The sequence below is a fragment of the Lissotriton helveticus genome, chromosome 1_1 (genome assembly GCF_964261635.1).
Source record: "Lissotriton helveticus chromosome 1_1, aLisHel1.1, whole genome shotgun sequence".
In the NCBI taxonomy this organism is placed as follows: domain Eukaryota; kingdom Metazoa; phylum Chordata; class Amphibia; order Caudata; family Salamandridae; genus Lissotriton; species Lissotriton helveticus.
Window position 1 is genome coordinate 1,112,715,063 of NC_136057.1, and position 25,991 is coordinate 1,112,741,053.

The 25,991-nt window shown below is 43.4% G+C and overlaps 1 protein-coding gene across 2 annotated transcripts in view; it reads right to left on the minus strand.

Moving 5' to 3' along the window:
* Positions 1–25,991, minus strand: part of LTA4H (leukotriene A4 hydrolase) — a 309,801-nt gene that overhangs the window by 202,450 nt on the left and 81,360 nt on the right. For both annotated transcript variants that reach the window (XM_078678783.1, XM_078678777.1), the window contains exons 2-3: positions 20,081–20,211; positions 6,293–6,413 (exon numbers count right to left, since the gene is read on the minus strand). In XM_078678783.1, the coding sequence (XP_078534909.1) occupies positions 6,293–6,413; positions 20,081–20,211 (252 nt within the window). The remainder of the gene's footprint in view (positions 1–6,292; positions 6,414–20,080; positions 20,212–25,991) is intronic.

The window sequence follows — 25,991 nt, forward strand, 5'->3', positions numbered from 1 at the left end:
CAAGTGGGAGGAGTGGGAGGGGTGGTGAGTGGGAGGGGTGCGGATGGGGTGGTGAGTGGGTGGGCTGGTGAGTGAGAGAGGGTGAGAGAGGGTGAGAGAGAGGTTGAGAGAGGGTGAGGTGGTGAGTGGGTGGGTGAGTTAGGTGGTGAGTGGGTGAGTTAGGGGGTGGGTGAGTTAGGGGGTGGGTGAGTTAGGGGGTGGGTGGGTGAGCGGGCGGGTGAGTTAGTGGGTAAGTGAGCGGGAATGTGGGCGTGTGAGCGGGTGTCTGAGTGGGAAGGTGAAGAAGCGAGTGAGCAGGTGAGTGAGTGTTTTTGCAAAACAATACTTTACAATTACACAAGTACATGCAGGACTCCACACTTGGCACAATAAGAGGGGAGAGCTTGCAACATTCCAGCAAATGTGCCATTATAATTGTAGGTCAAAAAGAAGAACTGGCAGTAACCGCACAGAGAAAGAACTACAGTAGCTGCATTCTTCTCTCTCAAATGACAGACTCTGTGGTCCATAGAGGATCTGCTTTACGGCAAAGACAAACCTCGAACAACTAGATCAAAGAATCGTCTTTCTATATTGAGGCATGAGGCAATGGAAGTTGAAAAACATTCCTCATTATCAATCGACATTATGAATGAAATGTTGAACCCCCGAGTAAAATACTTGAAAGCAACCAACATTCCTTTTAGATTCTCAAAACATTCCCATTTTTACAAACATTAGAGTTGCCGGACTGACTAAATGAATGGGGGAAAGAACTTGGCAAGTTGTGGTATTGTGCTTTATTTCTATGCATCTTCTTAGGCATAGCACCCTGGGTATACATTTGAGCAGCACCATGGTAATGGAACCTGGTGATGAGTGTATTAGGAGTAAAAATGATCAGTTGACCTTACACAGCCTGCTGGATGGATGAGAACCTTTAACTTGGATGAAATCTTACTTCTTTATCAACACTGTATTTCTCATTATTTAAGAATCATCTATTTTACACTGGCGACAAGGATGGGATACGAACCCAGCGTATTTCGGTCTTCAAGGATTTAATAAAAAATAAAGAAAATCTAGGGTCTCAACATCATAAAAGAAGTTCCTTTTCAAAAGATAGAGAAGTCAACCGTGGAAAACTTCACTGCACTCATCACTTTATTTTAAAGTGCCACATGAGTTTTTTTTATTTTTTATTTCTCCTTCTTTCAACCTCTACTTTAATGTGACTTTTCTATTTGGGCATTTTATGGTTTAATGTAGATTGGGACCATTCGCAGCGCATCTCACCCTTTCAATTTTGTTACTGGGGTTGGGAGGTTTTGGTGCCGGCTCAACTACACTTGAATTATTACCCTAATAAATCACAGTCAGTGTTTATCCCTTTGGCACGACTCAAAACATTTTTTTTGTGGATTAGATTGGGAGTAATTCGCCGCATAGTCTCAAAACATGCTGTGTTTGTTGCCAGCTCCGGAGTTCTACAAGCGCTGAATTTAGTGACATCACACCTCCACGTTTCATACGTTAGGTTTCCAACGTGGCGGCCATTTTGGGAAAGTCGGAAGTCTTGGATAGAGTCTCAAGCTCTCCATATAGCGTGATTGACATTAGCAGTGCTCATTAATTCACTATGTTTTTCAAGTAATGTGAAACTTGGTGGCCATATTGGGAGTGTTTTAAACAATCTCTCCTCTTGTTAGATTTTCAGCGTGTTGCAAGTCAGCTCTTCATTTAACGTGATTGACATTGGCAGTGCTCTATATTTCGCTACGTTTTTCACGTTGTGTGCTCAACTTGGTGACAATATTGGGAGTGATTTTAGCGTTCTCTCCTATTGTTGAATTTTTAGTGTGTTCAACATTTCCACAATTTTAAGGAATTCATGTAATGCACTCAAGACTAGTGAATTCTAGACTTAATTTCTGTGCATATTTACTTGCAGTCTAGTTTATACACTTTTGACAGGCGTAATGATGTAATCATTTATGAGGACTTGATTTATTGATTCTGTAACCTCCTGTATTTTATACATTGGCAGTAATTGTGCGATTGTTTTTGTTCTTAAATAGTATTTTTTTTTATTCTTGTTTATTTCACCATGCAAAATGTTACACATTTTTAGGTCTCGCCTAGGCAGCGCGCATGCGCTGTCTCTCCGAGATATCTAGTAATCTGTATCAGGGGTGAAACTCCGCCTACTGCCGGGTAATTTCTCCTGCCGCTTGCCATTAGTAAACTCTGGCATTGCTTTTGTTAGCGGGCTTATTATTGACTGGGGATATGATGCGTCACTTCCGTTTATTTCGGAAGCAGCACTGCCTAACTACAGTGTTCGTGGTCATGTGTCTCCGAGGGGAAGAACCCAGAGCATCGCTGTCAAAACATCGCGGTGCTATGACACCGCGACTTTGACATTGCATCGTCGTTTACATTGCATGCAACTACAACGCATGCAATGTTAGCGGTTTTTACAAATGTTTACTAAATGCGGAGACGGTAACGGTAAGTAGAGGAGAAATGCACCATTAAAAAAGTATATTTCAAAACATCACAGACAAGCTTGGGTGAATGGATGGGTGGTGGTGGTGGATGAATGTATGGATGGGTGGATCGCTGCATGAATGAAGGGTGGGTAAATGGATGGGTGATGGTGGCTGGATGGGTACTGCAAGCATGGATGGGTGGTGGATGTATGGATGGTGGATCGCTGCATGAATGAAGGATGGGTGAATGCATGGGTGATGGCGGATGGATTACTGGATGGATGTATGGATGGGTAGTTGCTAGGGGATGGATGGGTTTATGGGTGGATGGATGCGTGAATGAAGGGTGGGTGAATGGATGGGTGATTGTGGCTGAATGGATGGGTGGTTGCTAGGGGGTGGATGGATGGGTGTGTTTATGGGTGGATGGATGCGTGAATGAAGGGTGGCTGAATGGATGGATGGGTACTGCAAGCATGGGTGGGTGGTGGTGGATGAATGTATGGATGGTGGATCGCTGCATGCATGAAGGATGGGTGAATGCATGGGTGATGGCGGATGGATTACTGGATGGATGGATGTATGGATGGGTAGTTGCTAGGGGATGGATGGGTGGGTTTATGGGTGGATGGATGGATGGATGCGTGAATGAAGGGTGGGTGAATGGATGGGTGATGGTGGGTGAATGGATGGGTGATGGTGGGTGAATGGATGGATGGGTACTGCAAGCATGGGTGGATGGTGGTGGTGGATGAATGTATGTATGGGTGGATCGCTGCATGAATGAAGGATGGATGAATGCATGGGTGATGAGGATGGATTACTGGATGGATGTATGGATGATAGCACTGCGATGTTTTGACAGCGATGCTCTGGGTGCTTCCCCTGCATCACAGCTGAAAGTAGATCAAATCACGTGCCAGTCGGCCTTTGACCTCCCGACCCATAATGAGTGGCCACGCCCCTCGGTACAAGCAACAGAGATGCATTCCAGCCCCGCTGGGCCTAGCCTCGAGTACCCATGGTGCAGTGAGCAAGGTCCGCGTTCTTGGATACCTGTTAGGAATACACATTTAATAAAGAAATTATTCATGCGTATAGATATTTGAATTAATCCAGAGTACTGCAGGTTCACCTGGGTAGCACTTCGTTGCGTTATCACAATTATTTTTGTTTCTTACAGCATTGGACACAAATGACAATATGGGGTTTTATGGAAAATCGTACATTCTCCTCATTATAATTTTTTGTTGTTGTCAAAATTTATAAATTTTAAAGCAGCGTCAGGTGGTTGCTGTTAGTTGTCCAGATATGTTCTTTATAAATGCAGTCTTCAGGTGTATATCTGCATTTTCTTTTATTCCCTCCTGGAAGGCATGTAAACTGCACTGTGAAGCCATACAATGGCAATATGAAGCTACACAAATCTCTTTAAAATGACACAACATGAGAAGACAGATGGTTGCTGTCTTTTTTATGCAAAGATGTAATAATAGGGAGACAATATTGTATCTACGACCCCCCAAACCAGTGCACAAAACCTTGTGTTTGGGTTCTTGGTGATGATTCTTGCATAGTCTGTTGTAGTTCTGGCGTTTTTCTGCCAGTTTCTTCAATATGCCAAGCTGGCATATATGGCTAGGGGCGCAACTAGGTCTTAATTTCAGGGGGGGGGCCTAACATGGCAAATGAAAGGGCGTGGCTAATGTTAATCAATGGGGCGGAGCTAAAATGGCAGATAATCAGGATCGGTTAATGCCCCCCTCACACCTTAAAACCCATACCAGCCCTGAACCCTAAAATTACCCCTGGCACCCCAAAACCCATACCCATCCTGATCCCTAAAATTATCCCCCCCGGCATCCCAAAACCCATACTCACCCCACACCCTAAAATTACCCCCTTGCACCCCAAAACCCATTACCACCCTGAACCCTAAAATCACCCCCCTGGAGCCCCAAAACCCATACCCGCCCTGAACCCTTAAATTACTCCTGGCACCCCAAAACCCATACCCACCCTGAACCCTAAAATTACCCCTGGCACCCCAAAACCCATACCCGCAGTGATCCCTAAAATTACACCCTTGCCCCCCAAAACCCATACTCACCCTGAATCTTAAAATTACCCCTGGCACACCAAAACACATACCCACGCTGAACCCTAAAATTAACCCCCTCACACCCTAAAACCCATACCCGCCCTGAACCCCAAAATTACCCCTGGCACCCCAAAACCCATACCCACCCTAAACCCTAAAATTGCCCCCTGGAACCCCAAAACCCATACCCGCTCAGAACCCTAAAATTAACCCCTGGCACCCCAATTTGTAACCCACCATGAACCATAAAATTACTCACTGGACCCTAAAACCCACACCCACCCTGAACTCTAAAGTTACCCACTAGCACCCCCAAAAAAAAATGAACACTACAAACTTACATTACAGTTGCATATTTGGAGGGGACTGTCCTCTTTGACGTTTCTATGCATGTAAGTCAAGAACAACATTCACAGTAACCTAGATATGCAGGCAGTAGGTAATGCTGTGCTGAAAAATGCATTAAAGTTACTGGAACTTCCATAAAAAACTGCTGCCTGCTCTTCTGATACTATACTGTGGAGAGTGTGGCTGATCAGCAGCACTGTGTCCTGGCATCCAGCCCCTCGAAGCTCTCAGAGTAGATAGGTCTCCTGGATTCTCCTTGCCTGGGTCTCCTCTGCTTCTTCGCTGCTGCCCTTGGATGCGAAAATAGAAAGCTCCATGGCCCTGTTCACCATTCATCTAGTGAGCTGCAAGTGCAGTGGATGTGAATTCCATCCAAGTGCACAGACAGCAGGGTGAAAGGGATGGCCAGTGCAGGTGATGCTTTTCCTTTGAAAATTAATTTCTGCTGGTGTCATAGCCCAGGGTTTGCTGTCTGTGCACTTGTATGGAATACACATCTATACAAGTGCACAGACAGCAAACCCTGGGCTATGACACCAGCAGAAATTCCCATACAAAAGAAAAGCGTCACCTGCACTGGCCATGCCTTCCCCCTGCTGTGCACATCTTCACATCCCATGCTTACAACCCATCAAGTGCTTAGGTGAAATCCCTGCCTTCAGGCAAGGATTTCACCTCGGCGGCGCCACTCTAAAGGAAATCAAGAGGTGGGGGCAGGGGGGGTTCACTCGAGGAAACTGTTCAGAGGCTGGCTGTCTGGCTCGGGCTGCTGGGTCTCTCAGAAAGCATAATAAAAATCACATTCTCGACTTCGATGCGCAGCCTTCTTGCATCATTTCAGTGCGTGTCATCTTAGCCCGGGCAGAGGAGGCGACGGGGGGCGGGGGGCTGAAGCCCGGTGATCCCAATGGGTGTTGCGCGCCTGGCTAGGGGGATAGGATTGGGGCTTCCTAAGACCCCATATATAGCTGGAACTGCTGACAGGAGTGCCAACAAATATTCTCACAATTATACACTACCCTTATACATGATAGATGTAACAAACCACAGGCAATCAGATAGCACTGGGATGCAGGTCTGCAACCCCCACTAACTGATAGTGAGTGAAAGATAATATGTGCCCATGAGCAGGAGGTATCTAGCAATGCACGCTCTAAGGTAATACAGTTTCATTTTGGGTACCTGCACACTTGTTCACTCTGCGTGGTCATCCCCAAGATTTAAACACAAAACAAAATCCAATAATCAGCACTTTTGTTTTACACTCATTTAAAAATATCGATCTGAAAATGTTCCTGTTGATGACATGCTCAATAACAATTTAAACTATGGAGTTACCATTCTGTAATTTAATAGAAAAATTGTCTGTCACCTGGCACTGGCTGAAGAGATATGGATGCTTCTTTCCAGCAGTAAGTTCTGGAGCAAGCCACTGCAGCGCAGATGATTTGGGTGACGTGTCATATGAAATATCCACAATGGCATTTTGTCCCCTGTATAAATGACATTACTACAATTAAATCCACTGCATTTAGATGTAATAATTATATCGCAGCTATTTAAATGGCGATAAGATTTAGGCTCCATTCGATCTGCTGTGATCCACAGGTCACAAAAAAAATTTACTACCAATACTTTGGAGTAAAAGCAACAACTCTTAGACAAAACGTTCTCCAATAATTAGCATGCAAATACCTTATTTTCTTCTTTTTAGGTAGAGCCTAGGCAGCGCGCATGTCCTGTCTGCGAGACCTGATGTAAACAGTATAGCGAGAGCAATCCCACCTACTGCTTGCAATTGGGTAATTTATGGCACACTCTGATTTCTGGGCTCCCTATCGGTTGCTGCTCCGATTCATCACTTCCGTTTTTATCGGAAGCAGCACCGACCAACTACAATTTTATTGCGCTGCACTGTACGTATGTTATGTTTAGGGACTACTTGTTCTTCATCATTGCACTTAGCATGACGCCTGGTCTCGTCATTTTTTTTTTTTTCACCATGGCCCCCACTTCACGGGATGCCATGCACATACACTGCGTAGCTTCTGATTCCGGCCATCACTCCACCTTCTTTAATTCACTGCAACGCGGACACCACTCCACTTTGTTTAATTCACTTGAACCCACGTGAAAGAATGGCTACTGCTTCCATGACACTAGCACAGGCAGCTCTGTGTAGTGACAGTCTAGTCTACGCACGTCACGTCGGCGACGTGACGTGTTGGCGGCCATCACAGGCTGCGCGCGCAGAGAGTGCGAATGGCGCGAATAGCGCGAACGGCGAGAGCAGAGCCGGTATGCAGCACAGGCTCGGCGCTCTTTAGGAAAATAATACAAATAAACGTGATTAACGTAACCTGGCTCCTGAGTCCTCATTGGTGGTAAGCAGCATCTCTACAATGGCGACGAGGGTGGGATGAAGACCCCCCAGCAAGGCAGAACCACCAAACCAACCACAGGACAACAAGGAGAGCACCAGTGGCACCAGGACCACCACACAAAGGACAGAAGAGCAAGAATACCCTGGTGCACGACAACAGGTACCCTAAAGAGCGCGGCAGAGCCCAGGAACACCCGTGGGGGCAGCACAGAGAAGCGAAAAAAGGGGGGACAGACCCCAGGTACAAGCAGGGAGGACGCCAATCCACACTGCGGTCCGCAAGACCAGGGAACACGCGCTGGATAACTCACTGGGGACCGAGGGGGCTGACGCAGATAGTCCCCACGCCCAAACAAGTGAAGAAGAGCAGGACGACGCACCAGGGAGTCCCAGAAGCCAAGGGAGCGTGCAACCCAAGATCAAGAGAGAGAAAATGAGCGCGCAAACAGGATACGCGATGGCGCCGGTACAGTTTTTGCCTCGCCCCGGAGAACCCCTCATGAAATGGGAGGACTGGAGAGAATATATAGACAATTTCATAGGTGTCCTGGAAGACGAGAACGAAGAAGTGTTCAAACCCCAGAGAAAGAAGCGCATCTTGCTACTGAACCTTGGCCCGGAGGGTCTCCGGATTTACAAGAGCTTAGTTCCGAAACAGAGAACAGCCACAGACGACGATGTGTATGCACACGCACTCGACGACCTTAACGAACACTTCAGACCAGCAGTGTGTGTGTCGGTGGACAGGTTCAATTTCCAACAGAGGAAACAGCGACAAGGGGAAACGGTGGAGGAGTACGTGGCGGCACTGAAGCGGTTAGCGTCCACGTGCAAGTACGACAACTGGGAAGAAGAGTTCAAAGACCAGGTGGTGATGCACACCACGTGCACGACAGTACAGGACAAATTATGGGTCAGTGGAGACACCACACTGAAAGAGGTATTGGTCACCGTCAAAAGGGCCGAACTAGCCGACGATGTGCTGAAGTAACGAGGAAAGAAACAGCGTCCAACACGATGGTGAATAAGGTAGACGATGAAGGACCTCGCAGAGAGTATCAGAACAGGAAGCCAATGGAGAAGGGGTCCAACAAGTGGCAAAGCAACGCAAGTACATCAGGGAAACAAGCAGGAAGCAACAAGAAGCCATGCTACAGGTGCGGGAGCTGGTCGCACGAGGCGCACGACAGGAAGTGCCCCGCATTTCGTGCTAAGTGCATGTACTGCGGGATAATCGGCCACTACGAGAATGTCTGCCGGAAGAAGGCCTCCAAAGGCACTGTGAGATATGTGGGCCAAAGTAACGAAGATCAAGACGACGATACAGAGGAGGATGTGGTCACGGTGATCTACATTGAAGACCAGGTGCTGAGCACGGACGGCAAAGTCCTGGGCAGAGACGGAAGACGAACGATGAAACCAGTTTTAAAAATGACAATAGGAGGGGTCATGATCAGCGTGGTAGCAGACACAGGATCGCCCTTCACTATCATCCAGAGAGCAGTGTGGGAGGAGAAATTCGCACCGCATCTAGGCCCATAGCTAGAAAACGTAGACATCCGCCCAGTCACGTACAACGGAGACCGTATACCAATGGCGGGGTTCAGACCTTTGACCTTCGAATTTCGAGGCCGGTCGGCATACTGCAAGCTTTACGTATCGGAGAAAGGCCCGTCGGTCTTAGGATGGCTAGATCAAGGCGACCTGGGCATCAAGCTGGATCCGGGAGGAAAAGAACAGATACTACTAACTGACCAGGAGGCGCTGCCCGGTCTTGACAAATGGAGGAGTGAATACCCCAAGGTGTTCGGAGGCACAGTAGGAAGGCTGGAAAAGTTTGCCCACAAAATCATCCTGAAGGAAGACGCTGTACCGGTGGCCCACAAAGCAAGAAACGTCCCGTTGGCTGTAAAGGAAGCAGTACGGGAGGAACTCCAAGACTTGGAAAGGAAGGGGATCATCGAGCCCATCACGTGCGCCGAGTGGCTGGCGCCCCTGGTAGTAGTTAAGAAACCCAATGGCAAGGTCCGGCTGTGCGTTGACTTGCGGAACCTGAATAAGAACATTGTGGTGGAACGGTTCCCCTCGCCCAGAATAGAGGAGATGCTGGCTAGCACCAGGGGAATTAAGTGGTACTCCACCATAGACTTGACCTCCGCGTACCATCAAATAGCTCTGCACCCGGAAAGCCGGAAACTAACATCTTTCATCACCCCGTTTGGGTGCTATCAGTTCCGCCGGATGCCATTTGGTCTGGCCTCAGCAGCGGCGGTGTTTCAGAAGCTGATGCACCAATTGTTCAAGGATATCACAGACGTCCAATACTTCCAGGCCGACATCCTGGTGATGGGAAGAGACATACATGACCATGACGTGAAGCTTGGAAAAGTATTGAAGATCCTAGAAAGAAAAGGACTCACGGCAGAATGGTCCAAGTGCCGGATAGGGATGAACTCGGTGACCTACCTAGGGCATGAGATAGGAGTGCATGGTGTAACTCCTAAAGCAGAAAACGTTAGGGCGATCTGTGAAGCACCATCCCCCACCAACAAGGAAGAGGTCAGGTCATTCCTGGGAATGGCGGAGTACTATGGAAAATTTGTGCAGCACTTTGCCTCAAAGACTCATCACATGAGACAGCTGACAAAAGAAAACACGGAATTCTGCTGGTCAGAGGATACACAAAGGGAATTCGAGGTCATCAAATAGGAAGTGGCTGGAGCAATACCACTCCAAGGGTATGACCCTCAAGGCAAAACCGTACTGACCACAGACGCCAGCGAGAAAGGATTAGGTGCTGTTCTCATGCAAGACCGAGGACAGGGAAAGCTGGAAACTATTAGCTTCGCCTCACGCACACTGAGCGAAACAGAAAAAAAGTACAGCGTGATAGAGAAAGAGATGCTGGCTGTGGTGTGGGCTACCACGAGATTCAGACAATTCCTGTGGGGCACAAGGTTCCAGTTGCGGACTGACCACAAACCGTTACTGAGAGTGCTAACGTCGAGCGGACACGCAGATGCTGCGCCCCGAATATCCAAAATGACACTGAAACTACTTGAATTCAGGTATTATGTGGAACATATATCAGGCAGCAAAAACAAAGTCACAGACTATTTGAGCAGAGCGGCGGCTATGGAACCAAGTGAGGAAGACAAGGCAGGGACAGAAGAGTGGGTAGCACTAATGGAGGATCACGAAAAGGTCATCAGCCTTCAAGAATGGGAACAGGCGTATGAGGAAGACCTGACATTAGAAGAGGTGAAGGTATACATCACCCAAGGATGGCCTGATAAGAGACACACCCGTGGGGAACTCAACCCCTACTTTGAAGTCAGGGAAGAATTGTCCATGGACAACCAAGGAATATTCATGTACAGAGGCGAGAAAGTCGTTCCCCCAACAAGCATCATCCCCAGGCTGCTGGACATGCTACACGAAGGACACCTGGGCATCGGGAAACTCAAGCTGAGGTCCAAGCAAGACTATTGGTGGCCAGGAATGGATATACGAGCAGAACGGCATGTAAGAGATTGTGCGAGGTGCCAAGGTGCTGACAAGACACTCAAACGATTACGCCCAGCACTGGGTACATTCGAAACACCAAAAAATCCGTGGGAAGAGCTGTCAGTCGACATCCTAGGCCCGATCCTAGACACACAGGGAGTCCAAAAGTATGTGTGTGTCCTAGTTGACAAATTTTCGAAGTGGCCTGAAGTGAAGAAATAGGAAATGTATGTGTTCACAATGTGTTAATACTATCACGTTTACCGTCGCATACAAAATGTATGTTCAATGCTTAGACACAACTATCAGTCGCTGTAAGGGTCACGCATGCAAAGCATTATGGGTATGCTGGATTCACCATAATTTTTTTTAGATGGCCTCATTCGAGATTCTTCAGGCTAAAAGACTATAATTCTACGGACGACAGACAGAGGGCCGCCCTCGGCTTTAATTAGGTTGTCAGCCTTGCTGTTAGGATGGCTTCGAACAGCGCCTTGATGGACAGCTGTGACGTATCCCCTGGAGCCCCGCCCAGTCTAAGGGAGGTGACCCTTCACAGCCTTGGTTTGTCAAGGGCAGACAGAAGCTGCAGTGCTCCGAGCTGAGCTGCTTGTAATAAACTTACACCCATCACCAGGTGACTCCACACCCTGGGTATTAAATGCCGCAGAGTACAACACAGCCCTGAAATGCCAATTACTTGTTTAGTTACATTTCATTGAGATCCCTCATCATGATGAGACCTGCCAAAAATTGACATTCTTTCTTCAGTGCCACACAGAGTGCAACTGAATACAGAAATTTTCTAAAATGTACATTACAAGTGAGCTATTAGATTGTAATCGTCATATAATTTTTAACAAGACAATTAGGACAAAATTAATTAAAGATCTCGAGCGTAATAAAAAAAATGCTAATTCACTTGGTAAAGGAAAGATAAAACATTTATGTTCTATGCTTATAGACAACTATCATTTGCTGTGACGGCTGTTAGGGTCACTCATGCAACGCATTATGGGTATGCCGGATTCACCATATCTTTTTTAGACTGCCTAATTCGAGATAAAGACTGAAATTCTCCTGACGACCGACAGAGGCCCACCCTCTGCATCAGGTTGTCATCCCTGCTGTTAGAACGGCTTCGGCCTTGTCTAAGCTGTGACGTCTCCCCTGGAGCTCCGCCCACTCTTAAGGGAATGCAATAGGTCTCGCATTTACGCAAGTTTAAGCTATTTACATTGTAAATGACTATGCGTTTTATTTATGTTTTAAAAACGAAAAAAATAAAAGGCATTGTCATTTACAATGTCAATAGCTCAAACTCGCGTAAATGCGAGACCTATTGCATTGCAAATGCTTGTTTTACATGTTACAAGACTATCTAGGGAGTGGACTGTCAAAACTTAATAAAATAAAGCAGCATATGTTTTGGCCCCCAAAAGGCGATGGTCAGTGTTAGCAAAAACCGCAAAAGTTAGTCCCTACAATTACACACACTATAAACCTCTAATATAAACGCTTGCCATTTTTGGCAAGACAATGAAAGTAACTTCAATCACAGCAAAAAACAAACTCTTTACACTTTCAAGAACGGACAGGCACACTTTAATGTGAAACAAAATATGCCCATAAGCTACAACTTGTAATAAAATATCGTGTTCAGCAGCTGAGAAGCTCGGATTCAATTTGACTGTTAATAGGCCAAGTGAAATATAGTAAAGGAGCCCAAGGGAAACCCATTATGGTCCCTATGGTCTGATATAAGGAAAGGCAAACCAGAAGTTCTGCCAGGATAAAGAAATGCTTGAGTATATAAAGAATTATTTAGCATTTTCATCTAGAACAAATATGCTTTACCATTAAGTCTCCACTAAGTCACAAACGAAACCACCAGAGCTGTAGTAAAGAATGGAGCACCAACCCCTGTTGGGGCAGTGGCACACTTTCAATTAGGTGTGCTGTCGCAAACAAGGGGCGTGCCAAGTGACAGCGCATTAGCGACAGGCTGTCTAATTGAAGCAGTTGGACTGTTTTTCAGAGCGTGGGCGAATCCCAGCCCGCACTTTAAAGAGGGACAGAATTTCCCCTGCAGGCAGGTGCAGTGAGACACTTCACCAACCCGCAGAGGGGGGGGGGGGGGGGAACAGGTGTGTCCATGAGAACCACTTGCCCCCATTGCAGATGTTAGCCTTGGGGGACACATGGACTGTGAGCCACATCTTTGTAGCATACAAAGTCTTTGTCTTTGGACCTGCGTCCATAACATGGGGATAGAGGCAAAGTGTTTTCCTCAGTAGCACAGTGCCATGCTAATGAGTGTTCATAAAGATCCACAAGGCACCATTATACCCAGATATTTTAACTGATGTTAAATAGCCATTATATTGCGATTAGCTTCCGGCCTCAAAAGGATACTGAGCCTGTACCTAGGGCTCTGTCATTAAGAGCATCTCCTGTGGAACAGATACTTGGTCCCATCCGGCCTGATTTCCATACAACACAGAGGCCAGTTTCAAAACCCATTCACACATTCACATGCATATTTTCCCAGAGTTTCTCAAGTAGTAAGGAGGAAAATGCTTGTATTATCATCTCCTCACTGCGAGCTGCTTTCCTTTTAAAATCCGGAAGCTAGTCATTCTCTGCAAGAATGAGGTCATAAGCATTTGATAAACGAGTTAAGAATAGGTTGTTTATCTTTGTGCATTATATCACCCTCAGTTTGTATTGCTACATCATAAACCCTACATGGAGCGTTTACGTGCCCATACAGCGTTTCAACTTGCATGTGTTCTTTAGTTGGGAGTTAACATCAGGTGCTCCTTGAGAATCTGGTGAGCTATTGCCACTTCTGCTGCGCGGTCCAGAAGCGCAAACACCCAATCCTTTTCTGCAGACGTGTCTTTAGTTTGCAGAGGCATCCTTTTTTGATGCATTACTGTGTTGAGAAAGATAGAGTTCTTGTTTTCGGTTTGGCTTTCTGCTTTTCAAGTCTTGCGCCTAGCTACAGTGCCTAGCACTGCTCGCGCGGCGAGACTTCATGTAGGGGCTTCTGAAAGCGGACCACGCGCTCATGCGTGTGTTATTGTTACAGGCTATTGGCTTTTGCGTGCGTCTTTTTACCAAAGACAGCACGCCATTGGTCAACGGCAGGTGCATGTCCCACCTTCGCCAACAAACGTAACCACCCATGGCCTATTGGTGCCTGTTACGTGCAGCAGCGGCATCTGGTTTTAATTATCAACATGTGTTTATAATTAGCGCGCGTTCGCTTTGCTGCCGTGCTCCCTCGCACCCGCTCCTGTGGTGCACGCGCACCACTGGTTTCGATTCCGTGCTTATTTAGTCAGTAGACATTTAAAACCGGAGTAATGCCAAAATGCTTTTCGTGGAGGATGGCGTTACACAATCAACAGTCAAAGCTATTTCATAGACATTTTGGCGGGTCTCGGGCTCAAAATTCCACGGACTCGACAATTCTCGCTCCGGTGCCTACTCAAATCACGGGTTCACACTCTGCAGCTCTGGGCAATAGCTTGCTTAATCTCCACTACGGCCCCTCGCGGCGGGATGCCTGGCTTTCACCTTGTGGACACCCTGCCGGGGTTTCTCACAGGGGAATACCAGGACGGGTTCCCTAAGCAAGCGCCAGGATGCCCTTTGGGTGACAGGTTTGCGCTATATAAGTACACCTACATTACATACATACAGCGTTTATTAAATCTAACCTATAAAACAAGCCTCCAGACACAATTGCATGTTTCTCAGCGTTTGCCAACCTAATTCCTGCAGCACACACCCAAAGGGATTCCACACCACCCTCAATTGTATTAGACCTGCCTGTTTACCAGCAGCGCTGTCAGGGAGGCAAGGGAAGTCAAGCAGCGTGGTTATCTGCAGCCAGCGTTGGCGGATGTCTCAGCAAAGGAATGTGTGGAATTCTACCCGTGCACGCGCTAACGTGAAGGCTGCTTTACTCAGTACAGCCATGTTTGCATCAATTTCCATCCGAGCAGTTAGCAGGCGAACACAGCGAACTCTGTAGTTCCGATTAGGAGTTGTACAGTGCTGCGAGGTGTAAAATGCACAACCCACCCCTCCAGTACCATGCAATTACAAGGCAAACACCTTTGCAAATATGTGAGGAAATAGAAATACAATGTATAGTACCACACAGATTTACCTGTTCTACAGGTTTGTACACACGTACACACACACACACACACACACACACAACTCCTTCAGCTTAGAAGGTGGTAAGCGTGTGCAAGGGACCTAATATGAGGCAGGGCGGGAGGAAAGAGGGCTGGGGGTTTGTGTGTCTGCTGCTTTTCCAGAAATGCAAACAAAACACGCATTTGCAATGCAATAGGTCTCGCTTTCAAGCGAGTTTGAACTATTGACATTGCAAATAACAATGCCTTTTATTTTTGTTTTAATAACATAAATAGAAGGCATTGTCATTTATGCCAATAGCTTAAACCTGCATAAATGCTGAGACCTATTGCATTGCAAATGCTTGTTTTTTCTTAAAGAGTAGGTGCAGCTCCATGTTTCTGCATTACTTTGAGCACTTTGGTAACACAGCTTATGAGGGCATGCCAGGCGTAGGAAGATAAATACTCACAAACTATGGCTCAACAAGTTGCAGTCTTTTACAGGTGATACCAAGCCAATAGGAACACGCACAGTTAAAATCCTAAGCCTATCCCAGAGTGTCACATGAGGACAGACTGCTTCAACCGATTGGTCTTGCAAGCGCCCCAAAATGGGATTTTGTCTCACTTTGTGGGTGTTTAAAAGTGTTAATAGTCTGCGGACTAATTGCGTGCACTGCGGCAGGCACATATTGTGCAGCTCCATGGGCAACCGCTCCAGTTGCAGATATTTTTAAGGCATACTGTCAAAGTCACCTATATCCAATCACATTTAAGAACGGCTTTACTTGTAAGTATTAAGTTTGCTGTGTCAGTGAGTGGGATATACCAAGTCAACACAGATCATGAGGTTCCTTCATTACTTAAGGGACCTGTTCTGATGACTTGCACGACATGGAGTACCTGACCACCAAACCGTGATTGGTGTTTTTGATATCCTAACATTCATGATATGGGTTCATAATTAAATAGCACTGCTGCAAGTCTATATGTATGAAAGTCTCCGGTATTAGGCTCAACGACATCAAACTCCACCAATGAGTAAGAAAAATTCAAAAAGGTATGCAGCATGTGAATTTACAAAAATTCTACAGCACCCCCTGTGCCATATCTACCATGGAAAGGTGTGAAATTACCCCTATCGGAACAGGAATTTGCGTAATTTTGAACAAACGAATTCAAAAAGCATGAAATTCAAACACCACAAGTCAAAATGGTGAATAACATTTTGGAAGTCAAGCGCCTGACAAACATACAGCAAATAGGAAGAGCTGGAAGTTGAATGACACACCCAATATCGCAGCGGACACCTCTACTATCTATAATACTTGGCTCCTTCAGAGTGCCAACCAAAATTACTCAAGGATCTGTAAAAATGTGAGTTGCATGCTAGGAACCAAACCCAGAATTAGATTTCCTAGAACCCCTGTCACTAAGAATTTGGTCACAGTGCCAACCCAAGACAAAAAACAGTTTGACTACAACCTACCCACAACCCTCTGAGCAATGTCGGAGTAAGTTGTGTGTTAGGTAACCATCAATCCTATAAGAAATCAAAGAGATGGTGTGTGAAACTCCAAATCCTCTTTCATTAAGGAACATCACAACCAAGAACACTCTGAAACCAATGGATACATTTTAAAGATTTTTTTTTTTTTTTAAATCAAAATCCTATCCTTGTACACACAATATGAATTGTTACTGCAACAAAGGCAAAACAGTAGTACCTGCAACGTTTACTAAAAATTGAGAACAGCACTAAATTGTGTATCATATTGTCAGTTAATATTTTAACAATCAGACCCAAATTTCTTTAGTTACACTAGGCCAAACTAATCTTTGCACCAAAGGGAAGCATAATCCAAATTTCCTTCGATTCATGCCCACATACATGCTTGAACAAGATTTATGTATGTTCAGTATAATAGCAAGGATTGCTATCATAGTCTGCTCCCAGCCACGCTGATATGCTCAGCAAGCAAATGCTGAATGCCTCCAGTAATCCTTCTGAAAGTGTGGTGATGTGAATCAAGGCCCGTCACATCTTTGTCAGCAGATATGGAGTTCCCTCAATAGCGCTCAACACCGTGGCCTAAGCTCATAACATTTAGTTGTTGCTAGTCCTCTCCAGATAAACAATTAGTATAAAACGACCTGGTGCCCTTTTTTTCTATTTTCATTCTGTGAGAATGTGTTCTTTCAACAACATTAAGACACACAGTGGTCAGTGGAACTTCGTTCACAACCTATTAATATGTGTTTAGAACAAAATAGCAAGGCCAGACTAAATAATGTGAATATATTCCAGCAGACTTGAATATTAAGTTGCAAAAATGCCATCAAAAGAATGTGCATTACAAATCAATTATGCACTTTCACATTAATATGTGCAAAATAAAAAGGGGAATACCAAAAAGAGCAATCCGAACAGGGTGTTGTGCAAAATGCTTACAGCAACAGGGCCAGGAACAAAAGGTGGCTGTGTGCGTACTAGAATCCAGTGTGAAAAAGAGAATGAAAATCAAAGATAAAGCCCAAGTTTGACAAACAATGCCGTGACCTTCTGAAAGGTGTGTGGAAAATCCTTATAACCAGCCCTTCTCTGAAGAAAGACCACAGAACAGAGATTACCAATTTGATTTTGCTCCTGTGATGTCAAATATGGTTTGATCATAGATAAATGAGTCACAAGAGTAAGATGTGTTGCAAAGAATTGTTTCCCTTACTTACAAGTTATTGACCCATTGGTACTATTTTTGTCCCAGATCTATTTTTTCCTTCCTGGTGTCAGGATTAGTTTGGTGCCTTACAGATTCTTCAATTCCAATCTTCAATCAAAAGCTACAGGACTACAAAGGGGGATTTTTCACCTTAAGTGGGGATTCCTTGCTATCAAAGACCCTGAAGGAGGCACTTCACCCCATAGAGCAACCCTTTACTCTGATAAAAAAAAGGCGAAACCAAAAACCTACCATTATTATTACCATCAGTATGATTCAGCAGGTAACTTTACTGCGAATTGTGGTCACACTCACTATTCACCTATAAAATGCTTTAGGTTTCACAATGTGCTTTGCCACAAGATTGCTGCGATCACTACTGCATATATTTATACATTTTAAGATTATGTATTTTATTCTGCAATTCTTTCAACTACTTTATGATATTTCATATCACATTTCCAGCTTTGAAAAGGCCACAGGCACACATGTCAAAAGGGGTGAAACAAATGTTGGCTGGTACTATAAAAGATGCACTTAAACTTCTGCCCTCTGAAGATCTTATAAACACAACAAATAAATATAATTGTGCAATAAAAATAACCTCATCCCAATTAGAATAATATAGTTTCGCATTTCATGGACTAGTCATACAGGTTGTGTTACAAATAATACAAATATGATTTACAGTAAGCTTAACCTCTTTCCACTGGAAGGTATATTGTAACTAGGTTCTAAAGTAACCAACTCCCATTAGCTAGTCCTGTCGAAGATGAGGATTAGGAATTTCTGATTGCCACTGTGCATGAGAGATATACAACCAAATGACAGTTGTACTCTTTCTTCAATATTACATTTGTCACCAGCAACTTTTGAATCCCATGTTTTTGCGAGCTGTCATCAGTACCCATTTTACTTTGTTAAACGAGACAATGGACTATTTATCCTAGTTCAAATTTCTAGATTGGGCTCGGTGGAAGCTCCCAGATTGGCATACATTAAAAAAAAAAACTTTGTTAGTGGACATCTCTCTAAATAATGTATGTGTGTGTTTGAGGATAAAGCAATACAACTTACTTTCATGGTTCATCTTATGTGCTCTGATCTCCAGCTGTGTGCCATCAGGTTTTGTGATTCCAGAGCCATGCCAGGCACTGAATGTTAGGTAGTTTTTCCTCATTTATGTCGATTTAATTGCAATATTAGGTGAGAGTCCCTGGTCATTATTTGCATTCATTACTGACGTTACCACAAACATCTTGTATCCCAATTAAGCTTTCTTTATTGTATTCATGTTAATTTCTTCATCAATAAGGAACACCCCAGTAAACACTCCAGTAAAACAGCTGGCTGAATATTTAATTGGTTGGTGTGTCAATTTTTAAATTTGTTTTATAGAGCAAACGCTAGAGGAGAAGTGGGAGCATGGCTTGGTGTTAAATGGAATTGGAAAAGAACAGCCATTTCCTTCAAATGTAGGTATTATAAGAATAGCCCCAATAGAGACACACAATATAAGACTTTGAGAAAAAACTCAAAGGACCTTGCCTTTACCAAATTTTCGATTTCCAGGTCAAATTTTGGTGAGAGACTGCTTCATCAACACTAACTCGAAAGCCAGGACCAGGATTGGTGGACTTTTTCGTTCATGAAGTGTACTTACAGATACAGACATTTTTCTCGTAGGTCAGAAAGTACGGAGGAAGATGAAACGGTTACAAATTTAGGGTTAGGAGCATCCATCTTGGTGTTCCTGTGTGTGGGAACCTAAAAAGCAAGCAGACATCCAAAACAATCCTACAGTCTACAAATAGTCAGATACTCTTGCAGGTTATCTCCCACTGTGTAACAAAAGCTAATTAGCTCCTGTCATAAGCAGTCTTTATTCAGGAACGGAATGTTCATTGGAAACAAAGTATATTGAATGGTGGTACAGAGGAATACTATGCACACTGAGATACTCAGGAAAACCTAACGGTTAACATTTTCATGGAGTACAACTAGGATTCTTTTGTGACTCCATGAAGAGACAAACGTTTTCCTCAAATTTGTTTTTCATTTATTAAAGTATTTCTATAGCTATGACCACAGTAAAATATTACAACTTAAATACAGAAACAGACTATGAAGACAGCAATTGCAAGCCTGGATACCCAAGTAAATTCTTAACGTTGTAAATGTAAAGCTTCAACCCCCTTTGTCAACAAGGACCAAAGGGAATCAAGAGCATTAGCCAAAGGCAGTGAATAATCGTCACATTAGTATAGTTTTCAATTTAAATTAAAAGTACACTCCAAACATATAAGAAATCTGTTGAAATATCTGAACAAGTCTTCATGAATTGAATCCTGCTTTCTAAATAACTAATACAAATATAACAAACAAAAACACACCGTGTTAGTTCAAATGGAAGAGTGATTTTCAGAGGTGTTCCTTTGAAGCTGTGAATCTCTCCAAGAGCGAAGGTAACATTTTGGCCATTAACCGCAACCTTGTGGATTTTAAGGTGTTTAGTATCCAACACCTGAAAGAAAAAACATCACATTTAAGCGGAGGCTGCAACAAACACAAAAGCTTGGGTAGAATAATTTATATATTAATACTTTATAAAGTGATCCTTCAACACAGAGCTTTAGGGCCATCTATAGACAACTAGTTTTGAGAATAACAGTCAAAAAGACTAAACACCTGGAGTGGATGAGAATGTACATATCTTTTGGCGGAAAAGAAAGACAGTAATTCAAGAGGCAATGAAGATTACTTTTTACATATTTGAGTTTTGATGTCATGGGGCTGCGCGGATTACAACTTCTGTCATTACTTTCACTTTCTATCAAATTTATATCTTGACTATGCTTCTCTCACTCATCAGGTTTTTTTCTTTGTCTCCAACCTCCTTGTCTTCCTATTCCCTTTTGTTTGTACGTATCATCTTTGACTTTCTTCCTTCTTTCACTTCAATTTCCTCTCCTTTATTTTCTTCTCTCTATTTCTTGCATATTCACTTAGTTTTTTTTATCTCACTTCCATAGCCCATCCTCTCCATAGATGCACACTTCTCTCTATACTTAATCTTCCCTCTCCCTTGTTCTCTCCTCCAAATATACTTCTTCCTTCTCCATATTTCTATTACTTGTTCCTTCCTGCTGTTTGGCCTTTCCCATCCTGAACCTTTTCTTTGTTGGCATTCCCTGTTATCTTTTGCTTTTCTGTACTCTCCCATCTGTCTTTCCATTCTGCCTTTCCTATCTGCTTTGTCCATTTTCTCGCGTGGTCTCCTCTTCCTTTTTGCTCTCTACTTCATATCCAATTCTCATCCACCTCTCCACGTCCCTTTGTAATTTTCCTCCTACATATCTCGTCCTCATATCTGCCTTCCTGAAATCTGGCTCAGTTCGGATTTATGTTAGAACCTCAAGCTCATAACGAGACAAACTTTCATGCGTCTTCTGCCTACCAATCACCCTCTACCTAGGATGTGGCGTTAAGGCCAGAGTCACTGACTTTGGAACAGGGGAACCATGTTCAATTCTCGGTGCCGGCTCAGCATCACAGCAAGTCTGGGACATCAATTAATCTTCCAGTGCCTAAAAAAATGTATGTGATCCTGTGTAATGTAACTGGTGCTCCTGTAATGCGCTCTAATATCTTCTGTTGAGTTCGCACTACACAAATATTGCACAAAGAAGTAAAAGAAAAGCATTAACATAAAAAAATAAAGAAATAGATAATCATTTAGTGACTGATTTGTACAAAATGAAACCAGAAAGCCTGGATAAATTGTGGTTCCAGATTTAAATTGTGTGATCTTAGGCAAATATTTTATTTTTACCAAAGCACTTTTTTTGCATTATGGTGTATGAAAGTGCTTTCAAATATGTGACTTCAGAGTAGCAGTCCGGATCAAAACTATTGTATTTGATTTAATATACTATTATGCTGCTCTATAATGAGCAGGTTCACTTACAAAGTTCACATGACCATTGTTTTGCCTCTTAGTTCACGAATGGTTCATGTGTTAAAATAAATTTCACTTTTAAAAAGTACTTTGTGCAGTGCTATAATTGGAGGTATTAATGTCAAAGCTTCTACATGTTAAAGAAACACACATTTTTTAATTTTGAAGAGATCCTACCACATTTTATGCGGTTTGTTGTATGAATAATACAATAATATTCAAGGGTCTGCTCGTGCACAGGGGTTAAGAGAGGACTAAGCAGCTGGCATCTAAAGTTGAAAGTGACTGAGCATTTGAAAAACAGTATTTGTGACATGAGCAAAAGCGTGTTTATGGGCACATAAGGTTTTGAATCTTGTTTCAAGCACACACACACACAGATAAATATATATTGATGAGAAGGGGCTGTGTTAACCCCTTCATATTTAGACTTTGGTGGATGGGCTACTTCATCTGAATATGTCGAACATTCCATTACTCTATTACAAGTGCCATAGGCACTAACACACATGGCTGACGGGACATACGCCATATGGGCCAGAATACACCATCTACCAAACACCAAATAAAGTCCATAGTCAACTGCTGACCAAATGAAGGCAACAACGACACGATTAAGGATATTTCCACACATGTACATTTAGGTCATTCGGAAACTACACACAAATCACAGCTGCACAGGGGGCTATAAACCAGGTGGCAAAGTGAGCTAAAGAACAATGATGGATTCAACCCTGGATCTGTGACCGGGGGCGAGTGTTTGAAAAGTTTCAGCGCTCTGGCCATCAACTCCTTGCATTTGCTTTGTTTGCCATAAATTGGCAGTGTATGCTCAGACGTGGGTCCCTTGCTCACTTTGCCACTGGATTCAAGCTAGCCTGGCTGATGACGGCTAATTAGCCAGAAACCGGTCCCAGGATGCTTGTTTCCGGTCCAGGGAAGATACGGCTTGGCAGTTCGGGCTGGACTGTTCCCACGAGGAACAGGGTCAAGACTGATTTTCATATGGCTGGGTCTGAATTGGGGTGGCGAAGTGAGCTAAAGAACGATGATGGATTCAACACATCTGCGACTGGGGGTGTCTGAAAGGTTTCAGCGCACTGTCCATCTCCTTTTGTTTGCTTTGCGGGGTTATAAACCGGTCACTCATAATTTCATACACTGAATTTAACTAGGTTATTAACAGATTCCACTAAACCCCAGAAACGCACTTCACAGCATCCAAAACAATTATTTAAAAAATACCTTCAATTTCGGTCGACTGTCCTCCCTTTAAATCTGAGACTATGAATCATGGGAACACATAAGATGTCCTAAATTACATCAGCGAAAAATAAAATAAGTGGAAAAATACAGCTTTTGCACAACCCGGACTTCAATACACGTTTTCAGAGAACAGAGTTATGAATAACATCTTCGATCCCCAAGTAGGCGATGCATAATTGTGCATTTTGTGATGATTTAAGTAGAGAAGATGTGCTAAAATGGAGAGATTTAAAAGTTGTCTGCAACTAATATTAATAATCTCACATGTGCGGTCTGCAAATACTTCTTTTAACAAGACACAGCAAACAAGTAACACAAATCTCTGCGTTTTAATGCCATAACATTCTGAACATACTTTGTAGATCGTAAACTGGGTTTGTTCATTTCTTTGGTGAACAGTTTAAAGTCTCAAAACTATTCCACAAGAAACATTCAGTGAACTTCTTTTGATTTGTAAAAATTGGCAACATTTTTTCCAATAAATGTTTTGTGGGGTAATGTTGGCATACAAGAATAGTAGCAGCAAGACTGAGCAAATCATTTGGAGTAATTAAGGTCCAGAGGGTTGATGGAGCGGTAATTTCTTCTGGTAGTTTCTCAATGTAAAACCTCCATGCTACCTCTAATTTACCGCTCAAAAGGTGTTGGGCCCTTCACACCATGTATTACCTTCAGGAGACTTTAAATAAAGATGAACAGTCAAAATACAATTATTATTGTAAGCCAAAAAAGAGAGTTGTTGAGTATTTTAAAGGGTTTTATTTTCTAGTCAAAAGTTAATTTTTCTCTGACCCTTTATTCATTAGTAAAATATCAATCAGGTTACAGAATTTGGAAAACAGGAAAAATATCAATAATACAGAACACATTACAGTCTGCATATAAGCATTACATGTAGTTATGAAAATTGTGGCGCAAAAGTCTTAAAGAGTTTCTAAGAAAAACAGTCTTGCAAAGCTAATCAATAATTAAATAGTTGGCAAAAAATCTCCCATTAAGAGAAATAAATGCATAAATCAAATAAATCTTTTTAGACCTAATTAATTAGTCAAAGCATAAACTTAAAGTTTAGCATCTAATTCTAGAGAGCCTTTCTATCTGTTGCTGCTCATGTGCATCTCTGTGTCTAAAGAGCAAAAAGGAAGGAGACAGCCCGCCCTTCACAAGACCTCAAAGGAATGCGGCCTGATGTGCCAAGATATGACGTGGAAGCAAGAAACCTCCCCCTGAATCTCCTCGGACGCAAACCTGCCCTTCAGCAATCTCCCGAGACGTTTCTCGTACCTAACCCATAGAAGCCAGCTGAGCTGGGAAAAAAAAGCAGACAGCCCCCATCCAGAGAGGACAGTATTTATACCCTAATTATTGGCAGAGTACACAAAGATGTAGCATCTTTCAGGAGAACCTTACGTGATTGGTCAGTCATAAAGGCATGAGTTCACAATACCCTGACTCATTCTAAAATCCTGACTTCACCAGTTTTTAACAAAAGAAGCATACATGCATAACTACATTTATAAACATTTGCAACATTTACTAGGAAAAATGTTTCATTCTAATTCATCCTTCCTTCCACAGCGTAGTCAGAACGGATACTTTTAACTAACTGGTACATTGGCACAGTTACAAAAATGTACAGTTCAGGTTGTCCTTGACTTTTTGTCATGAGGAAAGCTGCCACAGTCTGCGCATGCTCCCTTCCCATTAAATTGCAAGCCATAGCCTTGATGGATTCACAGGCAGCCATGTTTTGTGTAGGCCCCAAAAATAAAACAAACACAAAGATAATATTAATTTCATGTAAATCAGTCCATTATGTTTCCCAAGTGCATTATTAATTTACACACATTATAAATAGAGGTGTTTTTAACTGAAAATGTTTATCAAAATATGCAACAAGTCAAAGTCTATTAAGACAGGAATAATAAATCTAGATTACATGGATGAGCTGGGAAGAGAGAAACACATTCAATGAATCTTCAAAGGTAAAAAGGCCACTTTTTCTCTACATTGCAAAAAAAACATGTTAATTCAGCAAAAGCATTTTCAGACTTAAGTGAATAGGCCTCACTTTCATGTTTTTCATGTGCCATGTTTTTAACTTGCACCAAAATGTGCGTGGCAATTTAAATGCAGCCTGTCTGTAGCACAAAAATAAAACAATGCCTGACTGCAGATGAAATCTGCTCCAAATCATTTGGAGTAATTAAGGTCCAGAGGGTTACCTCCTCCTTTGTGGCTTCTCTGTACTTATCACTTTTTTGCAGAGTCTGTAGTGCCCCCTAATTTCAAAGTACCCCTAAACAGTATATCTGTTGCTTATTAGGGACAACTTCAGTGAGTTTTAAAACTCGTAATTTTCCAGCATGGTTTTTCCATCCTGAAGCCTTGAGGCAGTAGCTACCCTAGTCCCCTCTGTCCACGGCCGAGGGTGGCAGCAATGTTTATTTTTAAAGTGCAAAAGCATTTACAAAGATGAAATGCAATCCCCCCCCCCATGGAAATTCAGTCCAGTGACCTTGGACAAAACTGGACAACAGTGTTTTTTAGGTCGAACCTAGGCAGCGGGCATGCGCGGTCTCCGAGACACGAGGTGTTCACTTCTATGGGTTTAGAACATGCCCAACGCTTTCTATTGGTTCTTTCGTCTGCCTTTACAAATTCCTTCATTTTCATTGGTGAATAGTATACATTTGTTCTGCCTTTTGATTGTTTTGTTCCACCTTGCAAACTGCCCCTGCTACATGGATCCTTTCATTATATTGGCCATATGTTTTAGTTTCAGTGCACTACTTTTTCTTTCAGCTCTCTCCTCGCTGGAGCACGGTGCTGCTCACTTAATCCCCCCCCCCACACAACTGCCCGCTCCTCGAAGCTTGTTTTTTTTGGGAGTTTTATTTGCTTGTGAAAGGCTCGAATGTGTACTGATCCTTTTTTATTATTAATGTTTATTTCTTAGGTCTTTGGTGAGTGTTCAACGTCCCGACTTGGCACGCTAAAAGCTCTCCCACAGATTTATGCGAAATGGCGTGGAGGTCACAAGATTCCAAAAGGGCATGGCTGGTGTGCACAATAAACAT